Source organism: Eretmochelys imbricata, chromosome 9 (genome assembly GCF_965152235.1).
Source record: "Eretmochelys imbricata isolate rEreImb1 chromosome 9, rEreImb1.hap1, whole genome shotgun sequence".
NCBI classification, from domain to species: Eukaryota; Metazoa; Chordata; order Testudines; family Cheloniidae; genus Eretmochelys; species Eretmochelys imbricata.
Genome location: NC_135580.1, coordinates 54,883,679 through 54,896,172, shown reverse-complemented (window position 1 = coordinate 54,896,172; position 12,494 = coordinate 54,883,679). Strand labels below are relative to the sequence as shown.

Genomic DNA, 12,494 nt, shown 5'->3' with positions numbered 1-12,494 from the left:
CTTGTGTGGCAGACTAGAAATTATGGTGCTGCTTCAATAGACTCAGATTAGCTGTCTCTGTCTTGATATGAAATTCCAATTACTTTACACAGCCCTGACACCGTCACTTTTCGATGAGCCACAGACTGTTGCATTTAACTCACAATGGCATTGCAGAAACTGAAGAGGGCGTGAGAAGCTTGGACAGATGGATAGAGGACAGCTATGGGGGGGCTTTTGGCATCTGAGGAGAAGTGGAAGGCAATGTGTAGTAATTATATTAGCTGGCATTCTGGTTGAATGATCAGCTAAATAATATCGATGCTAAATCTTCACCTTTGTTTCAGAGCACCATTGAGTTAATGGGGACAATTTAAACTGGGACTACTGTTTCAAGCTATCTGCAGATTCAAGAAGGCAACACTGCCTCAGTTATACTGATGCCATGAAGGCTAGAAACATGACTTTAAAAAACGCCTTATATTCTGGACCACATTCTGCAACAAATGGTGGGCAGATGGCAGGTTCTGTGACCACAGAATCCTGGAATACGTTACGTCTTGGACTAGATATTATGGAGATATAAATCTCTTTTGGTGAAGAGCTAGTCAAGAAATTCCATGGGTTTCTTCCTCCCTCCCACTAAGCAAAACTGAATTTGCAGTGAGACTGGCTGGGCTCAGGGATTGTTTGAGACACAGACCTGGTTTGGACACTTTTGAATTTCTTGACCAGCTCTACTAATAACCTTTTGGGAATTACAACTGATCTGGTCTGTTGTTTCACCTCAGTGTTGTTGAGCACCTGTGTTGCTTATAGTTCAACTTTACAACCTGTTCAAAATCTAGCATCACAGCCACCCACTCCAGGTGCTGCATTCCATGATTTGGCACTTTGGGTTCTATGGGCAAATAACTATCGCAGATTCTGCAAAAGCGGTCCAAGGAATACACTTTAATCAGGGAATAATACTTCTCCTTGGGAGTGTTCTCAGTGGTACATCAGAGCATGCTCTCCCTGGAGCTCAGCCACCTGTTTAAAAAAGTCCCTCTTAACCTAGCAGTACAACTGCCTAGAGCCTCCTTAACTGAGGAAAAAATGGGAGGGGAGATTCTTGCTAGCCGGCTTGCATAACCCCGCCCCTGGTTATTTCATCTTCCTTACAAGGCTAAAGCAAGAGGCTTTCCTTTCTCTGTCTGCCCCCAGCTCTCAAAAGCAGCAGAACAAGTGGTAGGATCCTACTAGAGTGCAGACGGGATGTGGAGGCTGGCAGAGATGGGGAGAGAATAAAGAACCGAGCAAGCAGCTGCACTCTAGCTCCAGCAGAGGATGGGAGCGGAGAATCATTATAATCTTTACAAATCCTAAAACAGATTGTTCGAACCAGTTCTTCCAAAGAAATATTAGAAGCAGCTGAAACCGACAAAAGATCACTGAAAGGAAGGAAATGCAACATGAGAGGTAAATATGTCCTTTGCTGGGAAGTTTTTAAGAATTTGGCACTGTTTTCTTCATGGTAAAAACTTTCAAATATGGGTTCCTAAAATGAGGGTCTCAAACCCATCTATAGGCACCTGACTAAAACTTTGGTCTGATTTTTTTTTTTAGGGGTGTTGCTCACCTGCAGCTCCATTGAAGTCAGACCCAAAGCTTTCATTCAGGTTCTTCTAAATGAATTTTAAGTCTCTTACTGTAGGTAAAAAGAAAAGGAGGACTTGTGGCACCTTAGAGACTAACACATTTATTTGAGCATGAGCTTTCGTGAGCTACAGCTCACTTCATCCGATGAAGCTGTAGCTCACGAAAGCTTATGCTCAAATAAATGTGTTAGTCTCTCAGGTGCCACAAGTCCTCCTGTTCTTTCTGCGGATACAGACTAACACGGCTGCTCCTCTGACACCTCTCATTACTGTAGGTATTGGCACTTCTGCTTTTCCACTTTGCTGAGACAATTGCAGTTGAAAGGCTTGGGAGAAAAAGCCGGTAGAGTGTATCGTTTAAAGAAGTCACAGGAACAAAAACTAATTTAGGATTGCAGTAAACATGAACCTTTTCTCTCTGAGGATAAGGGAGATCCTTATGGTGGGAGATTTGAAAATTGAAACACTATTATAGCACAGTATTTATGGTGTATAGGTGACCTCCTTCCTTCAACATCCACATTCTGATGTGCTGGAATTCTTGTGTCTCTGCTTCTGCTTGAGGTACTGTAGCTGGAATGTAGGACTCTGGTTTGATTTCCTAGATTATTTAATTGAAGCAAGCTGGTCTTGTCTACATATTCTGAAAATTGTTTCCAGATTCTAACTATTTAGTCTCTTTGAAATTTAATTTCAGAACTGCTGAATCTTAAAGGGGAAAAAGAGAAAATATCTTATTAGTGCAAATCTTGCCGTTCATACCCATGCAAAACTCCCACACTGCTCTCGGTGGGCACCTAAGAACTGCAAGATTTGGCCTATTCGCTGTAAGATTCAATGGACCTGATCTTCAGCTGGTGTAGATCAGTGTAGCAGCAATGACTTCCATGGCACTATGATTTAGATTGCTGGGGGATTTGGCCCTATGTTCCTTTTTCTTTCCGGGTGAGCTGATGGATTTCCATATGCTCTTATCCACCAGGTAAAGCTAATGAAGGTTAATTCAAGAACCTTGCTGGAAACTGTGACGAATCACGAGCCCAGTGTATTATTTCCCTTAAACGATAGCTACAGATTCCTGTCAAAGGCTTCAGGGCAGACTTCAGATAGGCACACCTTGAGTCGGTGAATTCAGCTGTCAGGGATGGAGGTGCTACGCCGTTCCTCAGTCTTTGCTGCGGAGGTGATGGAGGTTTTTGATCGGTCTCCCACTGACAAGGAGCTGGTATCCCAGGCCAAGGTGCTCTGCAGAGACTACATACATTCCCGGCTGCTTCGGGCTGGCATTGGCTGGAGCAAACCAGAGCACAGTGCACCCATGCCCGGCGGCAGACTGGCTGAGGTGTCCAGCGTGCTTCTGCGACTAGGTAAGCATCCATGCTGTGGCTGCGATCAGGGGACCTGTGTGGGTCCCTTCAGGGCACTTCTGACTAGACCAGGAACGGGTGAAAGGCAGGGACTCCTTGGGACTCTCTGGGACTCCAGTTGGGACTCCCTGCCTGCCCTGGCTCTGTGCTGCTCCTGGAAGCGGCTGCCATTTTCTGCCCCTTGGCTGGAGGTGTGGCCAGGTGTGGCCACCCCCGCAGCTTCCATTGGTCATGGTTCCCAGCCAGTGGGAGCTGTGGAGCTGGCACGGGGGGTGGGGACAGTGCATGGAACTTGTGACCGCACAGCTTACAGGGAATGTAGCTGGCAACCCTATCTACACCGCGCTGCGTCGACGGGAGATGCTATCCTGTCAACTTCCCTTTAGGGTTTCCAGGTGTCCAGTTTTCAAGTGGAATGACCAGTCGAAAAGGGACCATGGCTGCTCCGGTCAGCACCACTGACTGGGCTGTTAAAAGTCTGGTCGGCAGCCAGGGGGCTTTGCACACTGTCCCCACCCCAAGTGCCAGCTCCACAGCTCCCATTGGCCAGGAACTGTGGCCAATGGGAGTTACGGGGGTGGTGCCTGTAGACAGGGCAGCATGCAGAGCCACCTGGCTGCGCCTCTGCCTAAGAGCCAGAGAGGAGACATGCCGCTGCTTCCGGGAGCTGTCTGAGCCTGTACCCCGACCCCCTTCCATGCCCCAACTCCCTGTGCCAGCCCTGATCCCCTCCACTCTCCTAACCCGTCAATCCCAGCCCAGAGCATCCTCCTGAACCCCAAACCCCTCATACCCAGCCCCACCCCATAGCCCATATCCCCAGCTGGAGATGGAGACCCCTCCTACACCCCAGCCCCCTGCCCCAGCCCAGAGCCCCCTCCCGCAGCCCAAACCCTTCATTCCCAGTCCCACCCCAGAGTCTGCATCACCAGCCGCAGCCCTCACACCCCCTTCCACACCCCAACCCCCCGTCCCAGCCCTGATCCCCCTCCTGCCCTCCAAACCTCTCGATCCCAGCCCAGAACACCGTCCTGCACTCCAAACCTCTTATCCCCAGCTCCACCCCAGAGCCTGCACCCCCAGCTGGAGCCCTCACACCCTCCTGCATCCCAACCCCCTGCTCCAGCCCTGTGAAAACGAGGGTGGGGAGAGCAAGCAACAAAGGGAGGGGGAATGAAGTGAGTGGGGGCGGGGCCTCAGAGGAGGGGCAGGACAGGGGTGGGGCAAAGGTGTTCAGTTTTGTGCGAGTAGAAATTTGGCAACCCTACTTCCTTTACTCTTTTCATTCCGGTGGAATAACGGAGTCAACAGAGAGCGCTCTGCCATCGAGTTAGTGGGTCTTCACCAGACCCACTAAATCGACCCCTGCTGCATCGATCACAGCAGCGTGGGTCTCTGGTAAATGTAGACATGGCCTAATTGCCAGAATGTTCTCCTGCAGAGAGGAGTGATAAGAAGGGGAGCATGGTTCATTGGGCCAACCAGTGGCATCCTGCCCTATATCAGCTTGTACTAGATGTACAGGCATGCTGGGGGTACCGACAGCTGGCCATGCTGCATGACTTTTTGCCCATCCTATTAATATTTAGCCTTTGTTGTCTTAAAGTCAGCCAGTTCTCTCCTAGTCTCCTCCTGTCACCATGGTTTGGAGAGTACTTTAGTGTCTAGTAGCCCTCCCTGTCCAAATGATCTTCAGCTCACTTTTGGCCAGAACACTACCATTAAACTAGGGATTCAAAATGCTGCCTGAAGCAAACTTCCTGTAAAATAAATCCTGTGGACCTGACCCTCTGCTGGTCTACTTCCATTGACTTCACTATCTGTCTGCTTGCAGTGTGCTTTGCTGATTTACATGTGCTGAGGATCTAGTCCAGTATCTCTCCCAGCTTCTCTCCCTCTTGTCCCTTCTGACTTCTCCTTCCCCTTTCTGTATCCTGGTGACTCTTTTCTTTGGTCTTTGTTTTAGAGGCTGCGGTTTTCCCCTCAGATGAATTTTTCATCCTTTTCTATTGTTTCATTTATTTTTTCCCTCTAAGTTTCTCTCTCCCTCAGACATATTCTTCTCTCCTGTTTTGGTTTTTCCTCTCTTTTGCCATCTGTGTCTTTTCTTTCCTTTTCCTTCCATTCCCTTTCACCTTTTTGGTCTTCTCTCTTTCTCCCCCATCTGCTCAGGTGGGGTCAAATGTGGGTGGCAGAAGTGTTTTGGAGGGCGAGCAGATGGCAGAGTGAATTTGAAGGCGTCTCCTTGACGACTGTCCTGACTCTGTCACTGTGCTTATATTCAGATGGAACGATTTGGCTGATAGTCCTAAGAACTTGGCTTCTCTAAGCAAACCTGCTTGGAATGGAACCACATATAGGGGATACAAGGGGAAAATCATCCTTCATATTAAGCTATTTGGTCATTTCCTGATCACTTGTTCAGAAACATTGCTGCCCACATGGCCTTTCGCTCTTCCTTCCCTTTTCCTGTCGTAAATAGTCAACTGCAGCAAAAGGTGTTAAACCACTGCTGTTTCCCAGGCATGTGCCCGGAACCTGAGCCCCAAACTGCTGCATCAACTGGTACAGCCAGCTAAACCAGTTCTTGCCCAGTGACAGTTGCTGTGAGCACTCTGTGTATGTGAAGGAACAAAGCATTTCTAGTTCTTTTGCTTATGCATATGGATGGTAAGGTAAGCTGGCAAGTGAGCATAGTGAGCCAGCGAGTGGGCATGGACATACAGTGGATAAAGGGAATTCTGTACTGATGCTCTTACAGAGCTCACAGCTGAGGAACAGTGGCACAGAGCAGTGAGACAATGTGGCTGCTAATAGGACTAACTGGTTACAAACAGTAAAAATAAGTGTGCAGCTTTATTATAAAAAAACTCCTACAAACCAACCGTCCATCTATGTCTGGAACTACCACAATCATTGTATCAGCCTTGCCACCACCAGCTGCATGTCCGCCTGGCTCCTGGTGCGAGCAGACTCGCAGGCATTAGTTGATGAAGGGAAGACCAGCAGTGCTCACGCTGGAGTACTGTCAGTGAATCCTCGGCCACCCTTGGGGGCAAGGTCCCCAGTTGCTGTAAACTACCATGGTGCCATTGATGTCAGTGGCACTGCATCAGTTGCACACTGTCCCCACCCCAAGTACCAGCTCCACAGCTCCCATTGGCTGGGAACTGCAGCCAATGGGAGCTACGGGGGTGGCACCTGTGGACAGGGCAGCATGCAGAGCCACCTGGCCGCGCCTCAGTTGACACCAGCTGAGAAACTGGCCTTCCTGAGCTTAACTAGAATCAGCGCAGTACTCTGAGCTCCCCATGCACTGTAAATCCCCTGTGTTCTGCTGGCCAACCATTAGTTGGTGTGTCTGTTCTTCCTTGGCAAAGGGAAGATTTTTGGGGACCAGCACAGGCCATAAAATGAAAAATTTATCCCTTAGAGTTCTCTCTGTCCTACTGGTTCCCCCTCTGCAATCTGTTGTGGCTTCCATCAGCATTCAGTGCTGTGTAGATGTGCCCATCTGCTTTCTCACAGTTTTCTTCTCAAGCCTGCTGGATGATCATAGAATCATAGAATATCCGGGTTGGAAGGGACCTCAGGAGGTCATCTGGTCCAACCCACTGCTCAAAGCAGGACCGATCCCCAATTAAATCATCCCAGCCAGGGATTTGTCAAACCTGACCTTAAAAACTTCTAAGGAAGGAGATTCCACCACCTCCCTAGGTAACGCATTCCAGTGTTTCACCACCCTCCTAGTGAAAAAGTTTTTCCTAATATCCAACCTAAATCTCCCCCACTGCAACTTGAGACCATTACTCCTTGTTCTGTCATCTGCTACCACTGAGAACAGTCTAGAGCCATTCTCTTTGGAACCCCCTTTCAGGTAATTGAAAACAACTATCAAATCCCCCCTCATTCTTCTCTTCTGTACACTAAACATCCCCAGTTCCCTCAGCCTCTCCTCATAAGTCACGTGTTCCAGTCCCCCAATCATTTTTGTTGCCGTCCGCTGGACTCTTTCCAATTTTTCCACATCCTTCTTGTAGTGTGGGGCCCAAAACTGGACACAGTACTCCAGATGAGGCCTCACCAGTGTCGAATAGAGGAGAACGATCATGTCCCTCGATCTGCTGATGTTTACTTCAGACCCAGGGGCAAATGACCAGAACAGCTGCTCAAGTGGACAGTCTATTCCAGAATACAGAATTTTGGAATGAGTGTGCTTCCCAATTGTTCCAGAATAAAGTAATTTTTATTCCAGAATAAGAGTGTCCACACCGGAAGCTATTCTGGATAAGCTATTCTGGTCAGTTTCCCCACATAGACAAGCCCTTATTTGTTGGGAATTGCCTCCAGCCTGGAATGAGAGGGGGATGTAGATCTTCAGCAAGAGAAGAGGAACTTTAGGTCCTCAATTCCCAGCACCAGTTTTGTAACTCAGAGCCCAATCAGATTCCTAGATCCACAGACAGAGGGTCCTTCCATGTGTGGATCTGACCTTACCTTGTGGCAGATTGTGGTCAGCCTCTCCACAGCACACAGTCCTTCTCTGGGCCCTACAGAGGGTGCTTTGTGGGTCCTGAGATCTGTATTGTGGGTGAGGGCAGGCGGAGGCAGATATTTCCACCCCCCTGCCCACCCCCCCCCCCACTGTGAGCATTGTTAAGTACAGGGTGGGCAGATAACACATCCATAGTCTCGCCTCTGCTCCACAATGGGGTTGTGTGTCCTTGAGGCAGCTGTTGGCTGCATTGCCAGGGACAGGGTTGCTGAAGTTGGCTTGACACCTCCCATGGGCTCCATGCACCTGGGAAATGTTTGGACACCACTGCATCCTGCTGGCATGTGACATTAGTGGTGTACGCTCACTCTCTAAGGCCAATTCTACACTACAGAGCCTATGTTGGCATAGCTAAGCCAGTACATGCCTATGCCAACAGAAGGAGCTCTGCCAACATGGTAACACCACCTCCCCCAACATCAGCTAAGCTGAAAGATTTCAGAGTAACAGCCATGTTAGTCTGTCTTCGCAAAAAGAAAAGGAGTACTTGTGGCACCTTAGAGACTAACCAATTTATTTGAGCATGAGCTTTCGTGAGCTACAGCATCCGATGAAGTGAGCTGTAGCTCACGAAAGCTCATGCTCAAATAAATTGGTTAGTCTCTAAGGTGCCACAAGTACTCCTTTTCTTTAAGCTGAAAGAAGCACTCTTCTCTCGGCACAGCTGCATCTACACGGGGGGTTTTGTTGGCATAGATATGTCAGCTAGGGTTTTTTTTTTCACACCCCAACTGACGTAGCTATGCTGACAAATTTAGCTGTGTAAACCTGGCCTAATGCTAGCATGGACTTTGCAGTTCGGGTGAAATACGCTCTTGCATTCAGGAAACTTTTTTATCTTAAAAGGATAAAGGCTAGATTCTAATCTCTGTTAGGCCCATGTGTGTTGGGAATAAGCCCAGTGAAGCGAATAATTATTCCTGATTTGATGTTCATGCGGCTGAGACAAATCTAAGTCAGGTTTCCTCAGGGTATCCTATGACATGAAAGTACTCTCATCCTGGAGGCAGGTAGGGGAGAGGGCGTTCAAGACAATCCCCACTAAATAGAAATCTCAGGCACCAAGATATGCAGCTTTCAGTGTCTAATGCTATGACTGGAGACAATGTGTTTTCACTGAGTTCTTGTTACACTTAACTAGCTAAGGAGCAGTTGCCACCTTTGCCTAGGAGTAGAGGAGACGTGACAAGCAGGGTGAAATGTTAGACCTTGGCAGTGTTTCTTTGAAAATAGCCATTTTAAGGAACCTTACTTCATGGGGAACAACTTCTCCTGCTTACTAACGTTGACAAATCTGTGCTGAAGGGGGATAGGATAGCCCAGCAGTTGGTAATGGGGGATACGAAATCTTTCATCTCTTGGTTGCCAATTCAAATCAATCCCCACTCAAAAGTTAGAGCAGAGGAAAGTGAGATGGGACTTCTGTGTCCTTTACCCAGCTTTGCCAATGGCTTCCTCTGTGACTCTGTCAGTCACTTATCCTCCCTGCCTCGGTTTACCCAGCTGTGAAAAGGCTATAATACCTACCCTGTAGGACTGTAGTAAGGCTTTTCTAGGCCATGCCATAAAGCACTTTGAGAATCTCAGAGAACAGGCGCAAAGCAGGAGAGGTTGAAAGCCACAATCCATCTGGTAGCAGTTCAATGACTTAGGGGAACTTTGTGGCATTCTTGGTCTAGTTCCATTATCCTGGGCACTGGTCCTAGGCAGTCTAGTACAGGGGCAGGATCTATATTTATTTAATAAGAATGGCAGCGGAGACTAAATATAGACAAAGCTTAGGCATGCCAAGGTCATTCAAAGTTGCACCTGTTCAACTAAATTAGCGTAAGTGGTGATTTGGTTAAAACAGTGTGGAAACTTATCATCTGATTTAAGCCTGGTTTATATCGGTTTTGCTTACTTCAGTAAGTGATATAAACCACATTTAAATCAGATGATGAGTGTCCACACTGTCTGGCACTAGTTTAAAATAGCTTTCGTTGAACTGGTCCCACACTTAATAGAGCCAAGGCCACAGAAGGGGCCCGTCCAGGTCTATGTGACGAAGCTGCCATTTCTCCTCTTCGTGCTCTTTCACAGCTGTGGGGGAGGGGGGAGAAATGATGACAAGCTGATTGTGAGATCACAACATTCATTACACATGATCCCAGCTGAGCATGGAGAGAGAAGGCTGCCGCCAGTGTAATGTGCTCTCAGAAGCAGCATGACCTTGTGGGTAGGAGCTGGCTTGGGAGTAAGAAGACCAGGGTAATGTCCCCAGCTCTGCCCCTGACTTGCTGTGTGACCTTGGGGGAATTGCTTCCCCGCTCTGTACCTTTGTTTTCCTGGTCTATTTATTTAGCTCCTCAGGACGGGGACTCTTGCTATGTGCATGTACAGCACCTAGCACCACGGGCCCTCCTGTAATAAAACCAATAATGAAGAATAATAGTGCTCTGCCAAGTGCTTATCCTATTCCCCTACTCCACCATACAGATATTTCAGCTAGCTCAGGGTGAGGCTATCCCTCTGTTCCTCATGTTCGGAGGTAAGGCTGTGTAACCCTGAGATGGAGGAACAGTTCTCCCATATCGTATGTAACATTCCCTCTTATCAGCCTCAGCCATGCATTGCTGGGTTTCCTTTGTTAATCAGATTGCATGGAACAATTGAACCCTCAGAAGAGTTGAAACACTTTATGGAATACTGTGAAGCTGTGGGGGTTGCCTGCTTAAATATTTAAAAACTGATGTCAGAGGTTGTATAAATGGGGTAAGGTTTAGTAGCTAATAATGACACTTCCAGAGTCTTTAATTTGGTCAGGGAAAATCCTGCCTTTTTGATCCCATCTATGCTACAGAACCAGATGTACAGGAGGATCTGGTCACAGACAGCTGAGACGTGGTTCTGCCTTGTGGTGTAAATGGGACCTGAACATGTTTTAAGTGTTTGTCCCATGCCATGTGCACACAACCCACCCCAAAAGTTTTTTGCACAATGCTGGAAGTTGAGTAACTCCCACCTAGACTACCAAGGTATGTCCACGCTGCGAGTGAAGATGCGACTGTAGGATGGGTGGGCACACCTGAGTGAGCCCTAGCACAGGTACCAGTAGCAGTGAAGACATGGCAGCATGGGCTAGCAACCAGAGTACATATGGTCCCCAGTGGACTTGTACACTGGTTGTTAAGCCCATGCCGAAGCCTGTGCCACCACATCTGCACTGCTGTTGTTACCCAGGCTAGCTAGATTAAAGGTAGCACAAATATAACCCCCTGTGCTATAGTGAGACCTTCACTTGCAGTATAGACATGACAGAAACCAGCTTGGGGACCATTTATGTTCTGCGAGGGTCCTGCAACATAGTTCATTGACATTTGTGGTGGAGACAGGACTTCCTTTTCTCTTGGTGGTCTTCATGCCGATACATGCCTCAGGCTCCCATCCTGGAGAACTACCTGGAGGCCTGAGTGTTCTGAAGTTTAAGAGTCAGCCAGGCAGATGGCAAACCATGTAGCCCTCTGAAGAACACCCAGGTCTCCAGATCTTCCTCTCTGCCCATGTTAGTGTAAAATAGCTGAACTGACACTCTTTGCTCTGCCCGTTGAATGTTTCACAGCCCCAGGCGTGTTCTCAGTTTTCATCAGCTTCCAGGGCTAGTAAGGCCCTTTCCTCCCAAGGCTTTTCTTGTTGTGTAGAAAAGGGTGTGCCACAGGAGAGCTAAAATAAAGGGAGGCACTTGCACCTCAAGTATAAAAAATCAAGATATTTTTGCTTCTGTTGATCCTTCTCCTGCCATGAGACGAAACCACAGTCACTGTGGTGAGATCTGCCAGGGCAAGAGAAAAGGAGGGTGGGCTCCAGTGGCTTAGTAGAGGATTAGGATAGAGTTCCTGAGTTCAAATCCCACCCCAACACTGGCTCCCTCTGTGGCCTTGAGAACACCACTTGGGCTGCAATTCTGCAAAGGAGCTGGGAAGCAGAGGTAAGCCTTTCCCCCATGAATGCCAGCAGCATAGGGCGGGGGGAGCTCTCTGCCACATGCAGCACTGGCACCTCTGGTTGTGCTCCCCTACAGGAGCTTTTCAGCAGAGGCTTGTGGAGATCAGGAGGAAGTGGGGCTGGCTGGGGCAATATGCTCACAGGTACTACCAGTGCTAATGGCCAAGCGGCCCCAGAAATGTGTGTGCATGCAACCAGCCACCCCCTGGTCCCTGGCCTGACCTCAGTACCAGTGTGGGGATGGATTTCCTCTTTCACCCCTGCGCCCTGACTCGGTGTTCCCATCTGCAGAATGGGGGCTGAAGGGGAGGAATATCCTCTCCGGAGGCATGGTGGCCAGGTTGATGTCGTCTCCCTCAAGGGGATGAGCGGAATGCAGTGTGGCTGCGCTGGCATGTGCTGACTCCAAGTCCTTGTTTCCAGGGGATGAGCTGGAATACATCCGACCAAACGTTTACCGGAATATCGCCCGCCAGCTGAACATCTCACTGCATTCTGAGACCGTGGTGACTGATGCCTTCTTGGCAGTAGCTGCCCAGATCTTCACGGCAGGTACAGATGTCTGTCTGGGCTGGCAGGGGGAGGAGCAGGGATGGGGCTGGCTTTGAGTGCAGGGCTAGACCAGAGGGTGGGGGCTGTGTTGCAAATCTGCCTGGAGCTGGGCTCTTTTGTAGCACACACTGCACTACTCATTTAGAAAAGAACTCCTCTGGACTGTCTCTACCTATCATACCACTGGCTGGGAAATGCCCCATTATCTGGGAGGGCTCTCTCATTCTGGGAGGGCTCTCTCATTCCAGGAATATAGTAGCAGGGATCTATTATCAACCACCTGACCAGGACAGTGATAGTGACAATGAAATACTAAGGGAGATTAGAGAGGCTATCAAAATAAAGAACTCAATAATAGTGGGGGATTTCACTTATCCCCATATTGACTGGGTACATGTCACCTCAGGACGAAATGCA

General features: G+C 48.6%; 1 protein-coding gene across 3 annotated transcripts in view; it reads left to right on the top strand.

The window, feature by feature from the left end:
- Positions 1-1,188: 1,188 nt before the first annotated feature.
- The window catches only part of BOK (BCL2 family apoptosis regulator BOK), a 37,545-nt gene continuing 26,239 nt past the window's right edge, over positions 1,189-12,494 (top strand). For all 3 annotated transcript variants that reach the window (XM_077826166.1, XM_077826162.1, XM_077826165.1), the window contains exons 1-3: positions 1,189-1,440; positions 2,602-2,986; positions 11,949-12,077. In XM_077826166.1, the coding sequence (XP_077682292.1) occupies positions 2,764-2,986; positions 11,949-12,077 (352 nt within the window). In that variant the 5' untranslated portion in view covers positions 1,189-1,440; positions 2,602-2,763. The remainder of the gene's footprint in view (positions 1,441-2,601; positions 2,987-11,948; positions 12,078-12,494) is intronic.